At 40.0% G+C, this 20192-nt stretch overlaps 1 protein-coding gene across 3 annotated transcripts; it reads left to right on the forward strand.

The window, feature by feature from the left end:
• Positions 1 to 921: 921 nt before the first annotated feature.
• On the forward strand, positions 922 to 19573 carry LOC140641087 (immunity-related GTPase family M protein-like). 3 transcript variants are annotated; one of them, XM_072840396.1, is made up of 3 exons: positions 922 to 1331; positions 6690 to 6748; positions 17603 to 19573. In XM_072840396.1, exon 3 carries the CDS (start codon positions 17624 to 17626, stop codon positions 18815 to 18817), a length of 1194 nt encoding a protein of 397 aa, XP_072696497.1. In that variant the 5' UTR covers positions 922 to 1331; positions 6690 to 6748; positions 17603 to 17623; the 3' UTR covers positions 18818 to 19573. The 3 variants fall into 3 exon arrangements, with proteins under 3 accessions (XP_072696497.1, XP_072696499.1, XP_072696498.1); XM_072840397.1 differs by lacking the exon at positions 922 to 1331 and adding an exon at positions 2852 to 4939; XM_072840398.1 differs by lacking the exon at positions 6690 to 6748.
• Positions 19574 to 20192: the final 619 nt, after the last annotated feature.

A 20192-nucleotide genomic window follows, 5' to 3' on the forward strand; every position in this document is an offset into this window, starting at 1 on the left:
TAGGTATATCTATCTATTAATTCCTGTACTAGTCACCCAGAGTTAGCAAAGATTCGCTGGGTTTAAGGTTCCAGTACTTGAGAAGACTACTGTCCCTTCAGATACCAATTGCACTTGGGATTCCCAGGTCACTGGGACCTCCAATTGACTGTCTACGAATTTGAGGGTTCCTATAACTCCTTAAGGCTTCATAATGGTTTTAGAATGATTCACAGAAGTCAGAAAAGGTTTTTTATATACTACTACAGTTTTATTAAAAAGGATACATGATGGGTGAGATGTGAGAGAGAGTACACAGCTTCCATGCCTCTCCCTAGGGAATCAGGGCACATCAGCCTCCCAGAACATCAATGCAAACATCAACCAAGAAGACCACTTGAGCATTGGTAACCAAGATTTTGATTGAGGTTGAGGTTTCATTACATAGACAGGACTGGTCAAATCTTTGGCTACTTAATTGATCTCAATCTCCACCTGCCTTCTCCCCAGAGGTCCAGCTGACCCGAAGCCCCCATCCTCTATAACATGGTTGGTCTTTCTGGCCAGCCACTGACCTGAAGCTGCTACCTAGGATCCCACCTGGAATCACTTCATTAGCATAATAAAGTCAACTCCTTTCACTCAGGAAATTCCCAGGGTTTCTGAAGCTCTGTGCCAGGAACCAGGGACAAGGACTAGATACACTCTTTATTAGACTTCACCCCCAGGGAGTTTGGGCTGTCCCAGGTTAACAGGGGGGACATGAGAGTCATTTTCCAGGACTCAGCCTGTGTTCTCTGATTCCAGATTCAGATTCTGCCTGGCCTGGAGCCTGGGGCCTGGTTAGAGTGTCCTCTTGGGGGTCACTGAGAAGCCTCCTGCCTGGAATCCTGTGCCCTCCTCTCACTCATGATTTCAAAAACACACAAAATCACTGTCCATGGTGCCTTTCAGTTTCACTTCCTGGCAATGCCTGTGTTTCTCAGAAAAGGAGCCCTCAGAACTTTCCTTTCACTTTCTGTTCCTGGAAATGCAGGGCTCTACAATGTGCTGGCTGCCTCTTTACTATTGGCCAAATTCCTGTGAGGGTGGAACAGAGGCCAGAGATTATTTAAATCCCGCCAGCTCCTCACACACAGTTTAGACATTGCAAGTGACAGCTCTTTTATCTCTGCAGAGTGACCACACCAGCACACAGGACCTGTTCCAGTGCGAGGCCAGTCTGTGCAGAAGAGTGTTTCTGCCTTGGGCTGCAGGGAGCACTTCATCCAGGCTCTGCATTTTCTGCCCTGCCAGGGGACACATTCAGAGCTCAACTCTGACACCAGAAGTCTCTTTTCTTTCAGGAGCTGGTAAACAAGAAATCACTTTGGATAGAGTACAGATATAAACATAATATTATAGATCTGTAGGTGGAAGGGTGGAAGGGCCCCAATGCTTGATTTTTGGTGTTGTGCACTTGAGAGGCTGAGGGCAGGATGTCCGGTGGGTGACAGTAAGCCAGTTAGAAAATTTAACTAATGAGACATTTTCAGAGAGCAGTTTGAGAACAGGCTTTACTCCTGTGAACTGCAGAAGGATCATGTGAATGTCAGGGCTCTCAGTGCATAGGGGCTTTTCTCCAAGAGCTTCTGCCATCAGACATCCTCCATCTCATGCCTAAATACCTTTCCCTGTGGAGACAATGTATATATTATCTGTTAAAGAACAAAATTCAACTAAAGATTTTAAAGGACTGATTTTTTAAATTTAATGGTTCATGAATTAGGAAACATCCTATATAGCAAACAGAAAGGTGCTTCATTGTTCTATAGGAAATGAAATGTTTTTAAGGTAGAGAAGAAGAGAGAAAGAAATATCATTAGCACAGGGTGCATTGTTTTACTCAAGATCACTCTCCTAAAGAGAAGGAAATGGGTCTATCTGCAAATCCAGTGCTGATTAGGCAATTCTTACATTGGCTGATTAAAGTATACATTCCTGGAGGAGTGAATCCGTAGTTAGATTAGGTATTAGGTCTTGGTTTACTGAGTCGAGGCCTTAACTTAAGTGGCTCCTAAGGCCCTGTGACCCTGTGGCCCCATGGTCCTTCTTTTTCACAATTCCCCTACTTTGATCAGACTCTCAGCTTAACTCAGAGATATGATTAAAACATAGGATACTGATGCCACTTTCAGCTACTCTTCAATGGTTCTCACAGCTTTTTTTTTTTTTTATCATTTGCATGGTATTCACATTCCATAATGTTTTTGCTTAATCTCTCTGATATTCACAGGTGATGACTTCGGGTTCACAACTTGGGTATCAGCCATCCTCTACATTCTTTTTATGATGTTCCAGTCTCAGGGAGATTAATTACTTGATGGTTAGCATCTGTGAAAACACATTTAAAACTTTTAAGAGCATACAATGCACCTAGTGGATTATTATGATTTTTAAAAACAGGATAATTTTCAATGATTAGAGTGCACTTTGGAGCCAGGATTCCCAAGACTCAAGTCCTCAAAATCAAATAAGTCAAAGAAAGACCCCATTGAAGGAGTCCTCTTTTTAAACTAAGTGGCTTGCTCAGTGATTTTATGTAGTCGTATTTCAACTTCCCCCGAAGTGTTAATCTGGATGCACCTGGTAAGGTTGGTCACAGTATAGACAGCTCTTGCTAAGCTAAAAGATAATCGGAGCCTGTTTTATTGTCAAGACAATCTTTGGCCAGAGACTCTAAGCATGTTTGTTGGGCATCTATTGTTTTAGGAATGGATTCTGCAATATCTTTTAGGTTACGAAAGGTTCTGGATTAAACAGTCATGTACATTTACTCTTAACTCGGGAAGTAGTGGCTCTGCAAGGGAAGCAAATTCTGAATCCTGAATGGACCACGGTTGGTCTATTTTCATTCATTTATGTAAATGAAGGGGATTCAACCAGTGAGATCTCTTAATTTGTTTATTATATATATTGTATATATATATATATTATTATTATATATATATTATTATATATATATTGCTTATTATATATATATATATATTATATATATATTAGGGACAAGATTAGATTTTCTCTTAGCCTAAAATAAAAGGTTCTTTTAAATTCTGGAGTTTAACTCCTTTTTCTGAGCAATGGGTTCAGATGTACAGCTGAAGGCATTATATTTCCAGGACTATCCCAGAGTACAGGAAAAGAAAAGGAGAAAGGGTTTCACATTAGTTAAATTATGAAGACTTTATCTGTTGTCTTTGGTGAAAGCAGTCTGCCTCAATGTCAAGTTACTTAGCTTCTGCATCAATTTGATTTAGAAGTCTCTAGCATCTGTATAGGACCAGATGTCAGGTAAAGCCTTCTTTAGCTGTGAGATGAGTACCCAAGACTCAATACCTTCTAGTTTTGTAACAATGTCAGGGGTTGGCAGCACTTGGTAAGATCTTCGTCAATGGGGTTCAAATGCTGTGTTCTTCTGATGACAGTTCCAGAATATGGAGTCACCAGGCTCTTGACTATGACAAACAGGATCCTTTGAATTGGAATCTGGGAAGACTTCTTTAACCTGTTGATCACAGGCTTCGGTGAAAAACATTAGAGACTTTGCTATAGTTGGTCATGCTAGCACGAGACAACAAGGGATCAGCAGAAAGTTGTATATCAATGACATTAGTCTTCCAGTGACTATGTTGTGTGAAGTGAGTTTACATTACCCAAACAGAGTAATGCAAACATTCAACAAGTCCAAAGGCAATACCTTAGGGGCAGGGAAGTCATGTGTTTTTGGCTAGTTTAAAAAATTTAAGTTTAAGGGTTGCATTAGATCTCTCAAGCTTGCCTGATGATTGAAGGTGATAGGGCCAAACTTCCAAGAAGTTTGCAAGGTGTTTGTTTAGGCTCGTAAGATTTGTTCAATGAAACCGCTGTCAATTTACTGAAGATTGTGGAAGGTATATATAAGCTTCGTGGGAAACACAATTTAACAATTCCTTTGCTACCACGAGGGTATCAGCCTTTCAGCAGGAGAAAGCTTCAACTAATTGGGAACCACACATATATAAATAGAACATATTGATAACACATACGTGGTGGCAATTGAATAAAGACGAGGAGTGGGTATTCAAAAGTCCCAAAAAGAGGCAGGGTGAAGCCTCTGGGGGTTAAAGTAATTTTTTCAGGATAATGAGCCCGACAAGTCAGAAATTGCTGGTAGACTGTTTTCACAATTTTATACAAATCTCCTCTCAAATGTCTAGTCATAGTTTTAGTTATCTTAAATGAACTAACGTGGGTGATGGGTTGAAAAAAAATGGGGTTTGACAGGGAGACAAGAAGAATTAAGTAGCTGTCTTATATTTCCTAAGTGCCTGTTTGTTCAACTTACAGCCATTGGTTACCCATCTTTTTTTCTCTGGGTCAGAAGCAGTGTTGCCCTGTTACCCTGACATCAGAATGACGAATATCTCGCAATGAGGAATCCGTTTTGCAGTAGTGGAATGGATATTATCCACATGTGCCACAATCTTTATAGATTCTTTTGGGGGCTGCCTTTGCGTGAATGTCAGCTGGAGCATTTTCCTGATATTCTTGGGGGTAGTTCTTTCAGTGTGAGCCTCAGTTTTGATGACAGCAATTGCAGAAGGTAGGAGAGTAATTACAAGTGATAACATTATACTAGGACATATCAAATTTCCAAGAATTTCACATAATTCCGGAACACTTACATACCTATACAAATACAACATAAAAGACAGGATTTTTGTTTTCTTTTTTTAAAAAGATTTTATTTGTTTATTCATGAGAGACACAGAGAGAGATGCAGAGACATAAGGAGAGGGAGAAGTAGGTGCCTTGCAGGGAGCCTGATGTGGGACTCGATCCCAGAACTCTGGGATCACACCCTGAGCCAAAGACAGACGCTCGATTGCTCAACCACCCAGGAGTCCCAGGATTTTTGTTTTCTAGGAAGATCTCTTAAATGGTAAGAGAAATTTTACCACCTGTTACTAAAAGTAGATCAAATGTTAGAAAAGCAGACAAAATTTGTCCTTTTAACAAATAGGAAATGAAATTCTATTTTGCACCAGTTTATATTTGCATTAAATGTATTCATTCAAATGTTAGTCAGTCCTGATCATAAATAAAATTCCTTTCTAAGGATTCCTTTTTCACAATTTTTGTACAACTTTCTTTTGCCTAAAGAAAAAAGTACATCTCTGGGTCATGTATATTTTTTAACAAAAAGCAACACTTTTTGTTTTTTTGTTTTTGTTTTTAAAGTAGGCTCCATACCCAACATGGGGCTTAAACTCATGACCCTGAGATCAAGAGTCTCATTCTCTTTGGACTAAAAGCCAGGTGTCCCGATTTCATTTTTTTTTAACCAAAAGCGCATGCCCAACTTTACTTTCATTCAAAGATGTTTCTTTTTTCTATTTTTAGTTGCTTTGACCACATACATTAATTAGAGTTCCTAACCCTTAGAAACTTTAATTTCTAGGGAAAATTAAGTAGTAAGCAAGAGTAAACGCTCTGTTAGATTAGTGTTCTTTAGATTGGCAAATTTACAAATACACGTCATAACTTCTAGAAACATGTCTTTTTATAGTACAACTATCAATATAGCATACCAAGAAAGTTTGCCAACAGACCTGCATTTATCTTTAGTTTCTCAGGAATAAGCCAAAATTAGGTAAACATGATTAGCAATTAATATTTCATTATTTTATTTTATTTGTAAATGATCTAAATATTTACTGAATTTAACTTAAATCACTACTGATTCTAATTCAGTGAAACTTTAAAGTTTTAGTTTATTAAAAGGCTTTTGGAAATTATTTCAAATTAACTTCAAATTTTTAAAAATTTAATTTACGTATATTTAATTTAATAGTTTTTAAAAATTGTGTTTAGATTACTCATAAAATGAGTAATCAATTATTCTCCCAAGCTACTTTTTATTTTTATTTTATTAATTTCTACTGTTTTTTATTTTAACTCCAGTACAGTTAACATGCAGTGTTATATTAGTTTCAGGTGTATGATATGATTTAACACTTCTTAATTACTCAGTGCTCATCATGATAAGGGAATGAAGTACTCTTAATCCCCTTCACCTATTTCACCTTTTCCTGACCCACCTCCCCTCTGGTATATCCATTAGTTGTTCTCTATAGTTAAGAGTCTGTTCCTTGTTTTGTTTATTTCTCTTTTTTATTCCCTTTGTTAATTTGTTTTGTTTCTAAAATTCCACATATGAGTGAAATCATATATTTGTCTATCACTAACTGACTTATTTCCCTTAACATTATAGTCTCAGTTCTATCCATATCATAGCAAATAGCAAGATTTTGTTATTTTTAAAGAATATATATACATACATATATATACATATATATTTCTTCTAACATATATACATATACATATACATATCTTCTTTACTCCTTCATCTATCAACAGACATTTGGGCTGTTTCCATAATTTGGCTGTTGTGAATAATACTGCTATAAACATAGGTGGACACATATCTTTTTAAATTAATCTTCGTGTATTTCTTTGGGTAAACACCCAGTAGTCAAATTACTGGATTGTAGGGTAGTTCTACTTTTAACTTTTTGAGGAAACTCCATACTGTTTTCTACAGTGGCTGCACCAGTTTGCATTCCCACTAACAGTGCTTTTTTCTCCACATCTTCACCAACACCTGTTGTTTCTTGTGTTTTTTATTTTAGCCATTCTGTCAGCTGTGAGGAGATAACTCATTGTGATTTTCATTTGCATTTCCCTGCTGGTAAGTGATAATGAATATATTTTCATGTATCTGTTGGACACTGTATGTCTTCCTGGAGAAATATCAATTCATATCTTCTGCCCATTCATGAATTGATTATTTGTTTTTGGAGTGTTGAGTTTTATAAGTTCTTTATGTATTTTGGATACTAACCTTTTATTGGAAATATCATTTTCTAGTATCATTTCCCATTTAGTAGGTTGTCTTTTAGTTTTGTTGATTGTTTCCTTTGCTGTGAGAAGCTTTTTATTTGGATGAAGTCCCAATATTTTATTTTTGCTTTTTTTTCCCTTTTACCTCAGAAGTTGTATATGTAATAATATTGTTATGGCTGATGTCAGACATTACTGCCTATGTCTTCTTTTACAGGTTTTATGGTTTAACATTGCACACTTAGGTCCTTAATGCATTTTTAGTTTATTTTTGTGTATGGCATAAGAAAGTAGTCCACATTCATTCTTCTGCATGTTGCTGTCCAGTTTTCTGAATAGCATTTGTTGACGAGGCTGCCTTTTTCCATTGGATATTCTTTCCTGCTTTTATAATACTAATTGACCATATAATTGTGAGTTTGTTTCTGGGCTTTCTATTCTGTTCTACTGATCTGTGTATCTATTTTTGTGTCACTACCATACTGTTTTGATTACTACAGTTTTGTAATAGAATTTGAAATCAGGAATTAGGGATTTTCATTGGGTGTAAAGTAAATTAATTCCCTATAAGTATTTTTGAGGTAGTGAGAGAGAGCATAAGGGGGCTAGGAAGAGAGAGAAGCAGGCTCCCTGCTTAGCAGGGCTTCATCCCAGGACCCTGAGATCATGACCTGACCTGAAAGCGGACATTTAACTGATTGAGCCAACCAGGTGCCCCTCCCTATCAGTTTTTATCGTCGTTTATCAATTTCACTGAATCATTAAATGTCAAGTCCCTAATTAACTGTGCAAAGTGATGTTCACAATTTGGATGACTCTACCAGGACAGTGAAAGCACATGTAATTATGTTTTTGCATTAATTCAAGTTTTGGATAATTTTTAATAGTTTAATGGAAGTAATAATTGGTGCATGATAGAAAATTTCATTTTCTTCCAAGCTTTGTGTTAAGACCATTGAGTGACCTCCTAAGCTTATTATAATTACTGCTATATAAATTCTGTAATCAGAAAACTCCTTAAATCTTAGCCTGAGCTTTGAGCTGTACAATGAAAAATCAGAAATGTATTTATAGCATATATATTTAAAAACACAGTATATAAATCATTTTCTTCTGTAATCAGATATGTCTTGATGTCTGCATTGTAAGACTGTGGAATATATTTTTAATTTCCAAAATAGCAAAATTTATTAGCTGCATCAGACCCTATCTACCCTATTAGGATCTCCCAGGGGGAGCAAAACACTACCCTATCCAAATTTCAGTTGAATTGATATGGCTTCTTGCATACTCTCCTTCATTACCTTGAAACTGGCCTTATTATAGTGACTTGTGTTATCAATGATATTCTGGGAATTCTGAGGTTGGGGGTGAAAGCCTTGCAGCTTCCATATGGATCGCCCACGTAGTGTTTCTGAGAGCTGTGCTCTGCCACGTGAGAGGATTTGGAGAGGCCACAAATAGGTATCTTAGCTGGCAGTGCTGGCAGAGTTTGCCTTCCAGCCATGCCAGCCTGGGCCCCATAAACATGAGTGAAGCGATCCTGGACCTTCTATACCACTTATTTGCAACTAAACATCATGCAGTGACTGCCATTGATGCTGCCTGGAGCAGCTCAGCCCTGTTTGAGTTACTGACCCACAGAATTATAGGATGTAGTGGCCTGTTCCTTGTTTTAACCAAGTTTTGAGTAGTTTGTTTTGCAGAAATAGGTTATTTAAGTAACTGTAGATACTAAGTAGGCTGTAGATGGTAAGGTCATGTGAAGATTAGAAAGTTACTATCCACTACCAGTTTATAACTGGAAGAGTCCTCTGAGGTTCAAGGACTTCCTCCTACTGGTCCAGGTTAAGGAGAAAAAAGAGAGACACTAAGTCCCATGAACTCAAGGTCTTAGAATCAAAAGTCCTTCAATAGAGAATAAGAACCAACAGCTGTTGCTCCCCAAACATCTTCATTGGAAAAAAAGAGGAGTGGGCTAGAGCTCAGAATGGTGTAGGGAAACCATACTTTGTGGCCCTAGAGTGAAGGGAAGAGATTGTCCCATAAGTGTGATATTATTCACGAAGAGGATGTTATGAAAGCTCAACCTGGACCTGCCTGGCAGGCCTGGGAAATGTCATATTTTTTAAGCTTTATATTTATTCTAGGGAGTTCCCTTATTTTCCAAAACTTGTACTGTTTTTCCCACCAATTCTCACATTTTATTTTTCCAAGATTTTTTGTTGTTGTTGTTCTCTGAATGATTGCTATGTATAGCCTCTAAGTTTTGTGAACAAAATTGTCAACCAGCTGCTATTTACTGAGAGGATACTATGTGCCAGGCAATGATTTCAGGGTAGGGATATAATTTCTTATCTCTCTAACACTAATGAGAAGCTTTTTGCCTACTCCCTCATTTGCCTCTGATATCTCTGAGTTGCAACAGCCTTGCAGTCTGTGCAGATGTCTCAGCTTTTCACTGCATCTGTATCTTTGGGGCAAATCCCCAGTACAGCAACTGCTGGGGCAGTAGGGGGGCTCTAGTTTTAGCTCCTTGAGGAACCTCCACACAGTTTTCCATAGTGGCTGCACCAGTTCACATTCCCACCAACCATGCAAGAGTGTTCCCCTTTCTCCACATCCTCTCCAACATTTGTTGTTTCCTATCTTGTTAATTTTCCCCCTTCTTACTGGTGTGAGGTGGTATCTCATTGTGGTTTTGATTTGTATTTCCCTGATGGCCAGTGATGCGGAGCATTTTCTCATGTGCTTGTTGGCCATGTCTATGTCTTCCTCTGTGAGATTTCTGTTCATGTCTTTTGCCCATTTCATGATTGGATTGTTTGTTTCTTTGCTGTTGAGTTTAATAAGTTCTTTATAGATCTTGGATACCAGCCCTTTATCTGATATGTTATTGCAAATATCTTCTCCCATTCTGTAGGTTTTCTTTTAGTTTTATTGACTGTTTATTTTGCTGTGCAGAAGCTTTTTATCTTGATGAAGCTCCAATAGTTCATTTTGGCTTTTGTTTCCCTTGCCTTCATAAATGTCTCTTGCAAGAAATTTCTGTGGACAAGTTCAAAAAAGGGTGTTGCCTGTGTTCTTCTCTAGGATTTTGATGGCTTTTTGTCTCACATTTAGATCTTTCATCCATTTTGACTTTATCTTTGTGTAAGGTGCAAGAGAATGGTACAGTTTCATTCTTGTGCTCGTGGCTGTCCAATTTTCACAGCACCATTTACTGAAGAGACTGTCCTTTTTTCCAGTGGAATAATTCCTGCTTTGTCAAACATTAGTAGACTAGAGAGTTGAGGTCCATTTCTGGGTTCTCTATTCTGTTCCATTGATTTCTGTGTCTGCTTTTGTGCCAGGACCACACTGTCTTGATGATCACAGCTTTGTAGTAGAACTTGAAATCCGACATTGTGATGCCCCTGGCTCTGGTTTCCTTTTTCAATATTTCCCTGGCTATTTGGGGTCTTTTCTGATTCCACACAAATTTTAAGATGATTTGTTCCAACTCTTTGAAGAAAGTCCATGGTATTTTGATAGGGATTAGACTGAACGCATAAATTGCCCTGGATAGCATACACATTTTCACGATGTTTATTCTTCCAATCCATGAACATGGGATATTTTTCCATCTCTTTGTGTCTTCCTCAATTTCTTTCAGAAGTGTTCTGTAGTTTTTGGGGTATAGATCCTGTATATCTTTGGGTAGGTTCATTCCTAGGTAACTTATGCTTTTGCATGCAAATGTAAATGGGATTGACTCCTTAATTTCTCTTTCTTCAGTCTCATTGTTAGTGTATAGAAATGCCACTGACTTCTGGGCATTGATTTTGTATCCTACCACATTGCTGAATTGTTGTATGGGTTCTAGCAATCTTGGGGTGGAATCCTTTGGGTTTTCTACGTACAGTATCATGTAATCTGCAAAGAGGGAGAGTTTGACTTCTTTGCCAATTTGAATGCCTTTTATTTCTTTTTGTTGTCTGACTTCTGAATCTAGGACTTCTAGTACTATGTTGAATAGCAGTGGTGAGAGTGGACATCCTGTTGTGTTCTGGATCTTAGGGGAAATGCTTTCAGTGTTTCCCCGTTGAGAATGATATTTGCTGTAGGCTTTTCATAGATAGCGTTTAAGATGTTGAGGAATGTTCTCCTTATCCCTACACTCTGAAGAGTTTTGATCAGGAATGGATGCTGTATTTTGTCAAATAGATGCATTCTCTACATCTATTGAGAGGATCATATGGCTGTTTTTCTTCTCTTGTTGATGTGATCTATCACGTTGATTGTTTTACGAGTGTTGAACCAACACTTGCATCCTAGGGACAAATCCCACGTGGTCATGGTGAATAATCTTTTTAAAGTACTGTTGATCCTATTGGCTAGTATCTTGTTGAGAATTTTTGCACTTGTGTTCATCAGGGATATTGGTCTCCTTTTTGGTGGGGTCTTTGTCTGGTTTTGGAATCAAGGTGATGCTGGCCTCATAAAACGGGTTTGGAAGTATTCCTGCCCCTTCTATCTTTTGGGCAGTTTTAGTAGAATAGGTATTGTTTCTTTTTTACAAGTTTGATAGATGGCAGCCTGGGTCCCTTAGCGGTTTAGCGCCACCCTCAGCCCAGGCCATGATCCTGGAGACCCGGGATTGAGTCCCTCCCTGCATGGAGGCTGCCTCTCCCTCTGCCTGTGTCTCTGCCTCTCTCTGTGTGTATCTCTCATGAATAAATAAATAAAATCTTTTTTAAAAAGTTTGATAGAATTCCCCTGGGAAGCCATCTGGCTCTGGACTTTGTGTCTTGGGAGGTTTTTGATGACTGCTTCAATTTCCTCCCTGGTTATCGGCCTGTTCAGGTTTTCTACTTCTTCCTGTTCCAGTTTTGGTAATTTGTGGTTTTCCAGAAATGCATCCATTTCTTCTAGATTGCCTAATTTATTGGTATATAGCATGCTCATAATATTTTTTTAAAATCATTTGTATTTCCTTGGTTAAGTTGTGATCTTTCCTTTCTCATTCATGCTTTTATTAATTTGAGTCTTCTCTTTTGTTTTTAATAAGGCTGGCTAATGGTTTATCTATCTTATTAATTCTTTCAAATAACCAACTCCTGGTTTTGTTGATCTGTTCTGCTATTCCTCTGGTCTCTATTTCATTGAGTTCTGCTTGAATCATTATTAACTCTCTTCCTCTGTGTGGTGTAGGTTTTATTTGCTGTTCTTTCTCCATTTCCTTTGGGTGCGAGGTTAGCTTGTATATTTGAGTTTTTTTCCATTTTGTTGAGGGAGGCTTGTATTTCCCTCTTAGGACTGCTTTTGCTGTATCCCAAAGATGACAGAGTCATCTTTCAGTGGGATGCTCTTTAACCTCCACGTGTTTGAGTGTATTTCAAATTTCTTTTTGTGATTGAGTTCTATTTTCAAAGCACTGTGGTCAGAAAATACACGGAGAGAATCCCAATCTTCTGGTATCAGTTGAGACCTGATTTGTGACCCAATATGTCATTTATTTTGAACAAAGTTTCATGTGCACTTGAGAAGAATGTGTATTCAGTTGTGTTGGATGCAAAGTTCTGTATATAACTGTGAAATCCATCTGGTCCAGTGTATCATTCAAGGCCCTTGTTTCCTTGGTGCTGTTGTGCTTAGAAGATCTGTCATTTGCAGAAAGTGCCGTGTTGAAGTCTCCTACTATTAGTGTATTATTATTAAAATATGTCTTTACTTTGGTTATTAATTGATATACTTGGCAGCTCCCATATTAGGGGCATGAATATTCATGATTGTTAGGTCTTCTTGTTGGATAGATCCTTTAAGTATGATATAGTGCCCCTGTTCATCTCTTACTACAGTCTTTGGGATCAACTTTATCTGATATGAGGATGGCTACCCCAGCTTTCTTTTGAGGACCATTTGAATGGTAAATGGTTCTCCAACCTTTCATTTTCATGCTGTAGTGTCCTTAGGTCTAAAATGTAGACAACCAATAGATGGGTCTTGCTTTTTTTATCCAGTCCAAATCCCTGCTTCTTTTGATGGGATCATTTATCCCATTCAAGTTCAGAGTAACTATTGAAAGATATGAATTTAGTGTCATCGTAATACTACTCAGTCCCTGTTTTTCTGGATTATTTCTTTGCGCTTCCTCTTTCTTTTCCAGGGTCCCCCATATTATTTCTTGCAGATCTGGTTTGGTGGTCATATATTCTTTCAGTTTCTGCCTATCTTGGAAGCTCTTTATCTCTCCTTCTATTCTGAATGAGAGCCTTTCTGGATGTAGTATTTGTGGCTGCATATTCTTCTCATTTAGTACCTTGAATATATCCTTCCAGCCCTTTCTGGCCTGCCAGGTGTCTGTGTAGAGATCTTCTGTTAATATGATATTTCTCCCCATATAAGTTAAGAATCTCTTGTCTCTTTCTGCTTTGAGGATTTTCTCTTTATCTTTGGAATTTGCAAGTTTCACTATTAAATGTCATGAGGTTGAATGGTTTTTATTGATTTTGAGGCGGGACCTCTCTATTTCGTGGATCTGAATGCCTGTTTCTTTCTCTAAATTAGGGAGGTGCTCAGTCTGATTTGTTCAAATATGCTTTCTGGCCCTCTCTCCCATGCAGCGCTCTCTGGAACCCCAATTATATGTAGATTTTTTTCTTCTGAGGCTATCATTTATTTTCCTTAACCTTTCCTCAGGGTCTTTTAACTGTTTTTCTCTTTTTTCCTCAGCTTCCTTCCTTGATATCAACTTGTCTTCTATGTCACTCACTCTTTCTTCTACCTCATTAGCCCTCATTTTTAGGACCTCCAGTTTGGATTGCGTCTAATTTAATTGTTTTTTAAATTTTGGGCTGATTAGATCTAAATTCTACAGTCATGAGGTCTCTTGAATCCTTTATGCTTTTTTCTAGAGCCACCAGTAGCTTTGTAATTGTGCTTCTGAATTGGCTTTCTGACATCTAATTGCAATCCATATTCTCTAACTCTGTGGCAGAGAGTACTGTTTCTGCTTCTTTCTTTTGTGGTGAGTTCTTCCTTCTAGTCATTTTGTGTAGTGCACAGTGGCTGTATGAGTGGGCTGAGTCAAGAATATCCTCCACAACCTCAGTAAATTTCACCCTAGATGATACTGACGAGGTCAGAGACCAGATATTGCAAAGAAAGATCATAATGAAATAAAACAAATGGACCACTGAAGTGAAAAACAAATTTTAAAACAAAGTAGTAAAAATTAAAAGGCCAAGAATCCCAAAGAGGAAGAAAAATGAAAAGAAAAAAAGGAAGAGAAAAAAGTAAAGAGGAAAAAAAAGGAGAAGAAAAAAAGGGAGGGATTGGGAGATGGTGGTGGTGACAACATTGTAGTGGAGGGAGAATGTAGTCCACCTGAGGGGTCCCAGTTGGTGAATCTCTTGGTTCTGAGTATATTAAGTTCTGTATGTTAGAATATGCTGAGTCCCAAATTGATATATACCAGAAATACTCATAGAAAGCCCCAACATTGACTACCAAAACATAAATGAGATAAAAGAGGGGGAGGGCAAATGGGAATGAAGAGAGAATATAATCTCACAGAGTGAACCAGTATGGTATACCACTTGGTTCTGGGTGCATGCTGGTCATGTTTTAGAAGGTATTAACTTCTGCCACTGTAGAACAAAATGACAAAGGGAAAACACAAAAGAAAAGAAAACAAAAAAACCCATCTCATATATCTCCCAAAAATAAGTTGGGTATTTTGAAGAGAATCTAGACATGGAAAATATATCTAAGACCTGTAATTGTACAAGTATGAAAGTCTAAAAGGAAGAAACTTAAAAATGAGGAGGTGGTAAAATATTGTAGTTAAGGTGGAAAAAGAGAAAAACATTGGAAATTTGTAGTCTGATATAAAAACGAGTTGTACTGGAAAAAGGAAAGAAAAAAGGAGGGGTACCCTCTGGTTCTATTTATGGTAAATCCCTGGAACTTTCCAGCATTGCTTGGTCAAGAACTTCTTCTTCCCCTGTTCTTCCAGCTGGCGTTCTGGAGGAAGGGTCTGCTGTGCTGATTCTCAGGTATCTGTGCCTGGGGGTGATACCGCATCCCCTGCCTGGTGCAGGGCTCTACGGGAGCCGTGAGGCCTGTGTTCCCTGGTGGCCCTGCCTCTCCCAGGCACAGGGTGAAATGAGGAGGAACAACAACAATGCCGGCGGCCTGATTTCCAGCTCTGGAGTCAGCTCCCCACTAGTTAACTAATGCAGTCTCCCAGTCCACGCTGGCCTAGATGCCCCCAGGTTGGTGCAGGTGTGCTGATCTGCACAGCTTGCAAGGCGCCCAGCGGCAGGAGAGTTTTCACTGTCCTGTGCCCTCCCCGCCTCCACCTGTCCCGGGGGAAGTGCAGGATTGTGGGCTTTGTCTGCTTGGCGCCCCGGGATCTAGGCCCTGTGCTGCTGGAATCGTGCTTCTGGGGCCTGAGGCTCCTGAAGGCATCATGATGCAACACTTCTGTCTGGAGCCGCCTGCCTAACCAACCGGCTTTTCCCAGATGCCCTGCCTAGTGGGCGCTCCAGCTCTTTACCGAGATTGGCCCATGGTGTGTGGTGAGCTCTCCCTGGGGTGCACTTCCTCTATTAGTGAGTCCGTGAAACTGGAAGCTTCACTGCCCCTCCCGCTATTCTGCCCGATTTCCCTGCTAAGTGCTTTTCCATCCCGGAAGAATCCGGTGCAGATTTTTTAAAGTTCCTGCTTCTTCAGGCGGGGTTTTCCTGTCCTGGAGGCTCTCACTGCCAGCTTTAGCTTGGCTCCTCCTGGTGCACCCCCACCTTGATTCTTTTTTATTTTTTTCCACCTTCCTACCTTGCTAGAAGTGAAAACCCTTCTCTCTATAGCATTCCAGCTGTTCTCTCTTTAAATCTCAGGTCGAATTTGTAGGTGTTCAGGATGGTATGAAGGCTAGGTAAGTTGGTGGGGCCAGGTGAGTTGAGGACCCCTTCTCCGCCATCTTGCCCCATGCCCAGTCTTAGGTATTCTCATTCCAGAATGTTTCTTCAGCCTGAGGCAGCCAAGAGCTCTGTCTTTCTTGCTTGTATCCAGGTTTGCCCTGTGTGCTCTGAGACTCACTGCACTGGTACTGAGGCAAAATTGACCAAGAACAGCAGTACCAGCAGAGTGTGTTGGTGTGAGACTTAGAGTAAGTAGGTTAGGCAAGCAGTGTGGGCACTCTTGAAGATCGTTATTGCCATTTGCTGAAGATCATTATTGCTGAGGGGTGGGGAATGGGAATGGCACCAGCCAGCTCTTTTGGAGGAAGGGTCTGCTGTTGCTGTTGCAAGGAAGGGGTCTCCTTGCTTGTTGCTCTCAGGGAAACACTCTCAGAGGAGCTAATAATCTCCCCCGTGTGTCCCAGGAGTTTTTCAGATTTCTTTTTTTATGTTGTCTGTCTCTGGTTTGTTTGTCTGCCTTCTCTCCAGGAGCAGCAGAGTGTACTCTTGGCTCTATCCCAGCCAACCCTGTTGACATTTAAAACTCCAAACTTTAGGGATGTTTTGTGGCTGGGAGCCTGTGCTGGTCTTCTGGGGAGGGTCTTTTCTCACAGGGACTGATGGAGGCAGATTTGTTGGAGATGGGCAATCATGACAGTGTGCAGGGGCAAGGTGACTATGCAGCCAGTGTTAGGGAGAAACCACTCTGAGCAAGTGGCTCTGCATCTATCCTGAGGGGTGAGGAAGGAAAATGGGGTCTGTTCACTCTTTTGTCCCCTAGAGGCATCTCTGTGAACTCTACCTCTCATAGATGCACTCCAAGAAGAGTGAACAATCTCTCCTTCACATGCCTTAGGCCTTCCTCAGATCACACCATCTAACCCCAGGTTGTCTGCCTGCCTTCTCTCCAGGAATAGGGCAGTGCCCTCAGGTCTCTAACCCAGGGAAGCCTATCAACTTTTAAAAGTCCAGTCTTCATGTCCCACTGGTTGCAAAAACTCATGAAAATAAGCCCCTCTCATTTTTCTAGCATATGGCTTTGGGGAAGCATTCTCCTTTCTCTCTTGCCTTTCTCCATGACCAGGACTGCCTTCTCTCTGCAGCACCCATGATCCAGTTGTGTTTGAGGGAGGAGGCCAGCTTAGGGTCCTTCTACAAAGCCACCATCTTAGCTCCCCCTTCCCCAGTACTTCACTTATAACTGAAACTTTGTACTTTTTGACCACTTATTCCAATTCACCCTCCTCTCACCCTCTGCCTCTGCCTCTCCATGAGCCTGACTCTTTTTCTATAAATTTATGTCATTTTAGTTTTAGATCCCACATATCAGTTAGATCATGCAGTATTTGTCTCTCTCTGTCTGGTTTATTTTACTTGGCACAATACTTTCAGGGTACATCCATTTCATTACAAATGATAGAATTTCCTCATTTTCTATGGTTGAGTAATATGTTTAATTTTTGACAACCTATTGAACAGTTTTCCAGACGCTTGCTGTTTCTTTTTTTTTTTTAAGGTTTTATTTTTAACTAATCTCCACACCCAACATGGGGCTCAAACTCATAGCTGCAAGATTAAGAGTCTCGCCTTCTACTAACTGAGCCAGCCAGGTGCCCCAAGGCTTTCTGTTTCTAATCTAAGTGCTGTTGCAGTGAGTTGGGATCTGATACCCTCAGTTTGGTATAACAAATCTGATGATCCTCTGCCACCCTGTGCACTTGGTCTTCCTAACTCCCCTGCCTTTCCTATTTCTGCAGGTCACTCCACTGATCAGAGACATGACACAGCCCAACCATTCCCTTCACATCCCGTTATCTACATCCTTCACATCTATTGTTCCATACAATATGGGATGGACAGTCTTACCTAAGGCAACTGCCACAAACATTGAAAAGGCATTGGGAGATGGGAAGTTGCTAGAGGTGGTCTCTATGATTAGGGAGACCCTAGAGACAGTATCCAGTGCCCCAGTAAGCATTGCAGTGACTGGGGATTCTGGCAATGGCATGTCCTCCTTCATCAATGCACTGCGGGAAATTGGGCATGATGAGAAGGACTCAGCTCCCACTGGGGTGGTAAGGACCACCCAGGTTCCCACTTGCTACTCTTCCTCCCATTTTCCCTACATGGAACTATGGGATCTACCTGGAACAGGGACAGGCACCCAAAGCTTGGAGAACTATCTGGAGAAGATACATTTTAGCCAGTATGACCTTTTCATCATCATTGCATCTGAACAGTTCAGCATGAATCTTGTGAAGCTTGTCAAAGCCATCCAAAGACAGGGGAAAAGGTTCTACATTGTCTGGACCAAGCTGGACAGGGACCTCAGCACACGTGTCCTTCCAGAGGAACAAGTCCTGCAGAATATATGGGAGAATATCCAGGAAACTCTCCAGAAAGTAGGAGTGTGTGAACCCATCATATTCCTGGTCTCCAGCTTTGAGCCCTTATTGCATGACTTCCCAGAGCTTAGGGACGCCTTGAACAGGGACATTTCTGATATCAGATACTGTGGTCCCCTAGAGAACCTGTCTGACACCTGTGAAAAGATCATTAATGACAAAGTGACTTCTTTTCAGGAGCAAATAGGCTCAAAGACTTTCCAGGACATCCTGGGCATCCAGGATGAAGATGATCTGGGGCAGTGTCTGATAGCCTACCACTTGTTCTTTGGTGTGGATGATAAGTCTCTCCAGCAGATGGCCCAGAGTATGGGGAAACCCATGGAGGAGTACAGGGCCATTATGAAGTCTCAGGATGTGCACACTGTCCTCACCGGGGACTGGGCATTATCTTGCATGAATTGTAAAACAGCATCTTACTTATATTCGATTCTGAGCTATATCCCGTTCTTAGGTGATACTGTTATCAACTACCTGAGAGTGTGGAAACACAGACACTTCCTTGAAATAGTTGCCAAGGACACCAGAAGCATTGTGAAGAAAATCCTGACAGACTCCATCATCTGAAGAATTGACATCATCAGACTCCTTCTGGAGGGAAGTCAGGACATCTGGGGTCCTCTCACACTGTATCCTTTCTGAATTCTCAGTCAAGCTCATTATTTCCACTTTCATTGGTTCCAAGTTCCTCAAGGCAAATGAACTGACTTGTTCATTTTGAACCCATGCCAGGAAATGCTAAAATATGTTCTACTTCTTGTCACTTATTAAACAAGCTGGATTCAAAGGTGAAAGAATTTACTCTGTGACAGTTTCATTCTGACATTCCCTTATCACTTAACATTAACACCCTTTCTCCAAGCCCTCTTGGTTTCCCATGTCCCTTCAGTTCTCACTTCTCAGTCCATGGACTCACAAAGACATGCCCAGATGCAGAGGGGAGAACATCCTTTGGGATTTTTCTTTTGGGGAAATATGATGGAGAATGTGTGTTCTGCTATTCTTTGAAAAGTATCCAAGGCTGAGAGCCAAGATCAGTCTGGTATCCTGCAAAAGCTCTGTCCTAATACTTTTCCTCAGCAATTGCACAAAACACATATACAGAAAAGGATACAGGAAATGGACACAATGGCCACAGTTACTGGGATTGGAAAACTGTTGAATGCATAAGCAAAACTGACTATTGTAAGTAGTAACACTGCCTCCCACACACACCTTCCAAGAATTCATGCCCTTCACATGCACATGCCCATGGTGGGCCTGTAATAAGAAGTAGTACCTGTTAGATAATATGTCTTATGAATAAATATTTGTCAACTTAAAGTTACCTGCTATGTTGTATTCTTTGCCAAATTATTTCCTATGTTGGTCAAAGGAAACTAAATTTGGTCATCAGCATTGAGGAAAATAACCCATTTCTAATGATCTTACTATTTATACAATTATCCCAGCCTATAGAGACACTAAGGAAATTCCCCTATTGGAAATCACTTCAGACCTTAGTTCTAGGTTTTCCCCATACTGTGTATATATATATTTTTTAACTGTTTTTTTTTATAACCGACTTTTTACAATGACATTTGAAACCTCACTCTCCACACCAAAAGTAACATAATCTGGTTCTCACTTTGGAATCATTGATTCTTCACAAGAGCAAATCTCCCTTCCTGCATCATTCACCATCAACCCCTTGACCTTACTTTATTTACCTAGAAGGATTACACACAGAAAGGAATCTAATCAGAATTTGGTGGACATGTTGGAACTACACCACTGTGTAAAATTTTGGTCATTAAATCTTTGGAACTGAAAGCAGAAGATGATTAAAGAAATCTTGGACAAAAGAAAGAAAGGAATGAAGAAGTGGCACAGTGTGATTTTATCATACGAAAATGATAATCTGCTATTCCCTTTTTCTAGATGACTGTCCTTAGTAACGATG

This window comes from Canis lupus, chromosome 10, assembly GCF_048164855.1.
Source record: "Canis lupus baileyi chromosome 10, mCanLup2.hap1, whole genome shotgun sequence".
Taxonomy (NCBI): domain Eukaryota; kingdom Metazoa; phylum Chordata; class Mammalia; order Carnivora; family Canidae; genus Canis; species Canis lupus.

Bases quoted from the DNA above. Each gene is read 5' to 3' on its own strand.
- LOC140641087 (XM_072840396.1), top strand. From the start codon at position 17,624: ATGACACAGCCCAACCATTCCCTTCACATCCCGTTATCTACATCCTTC.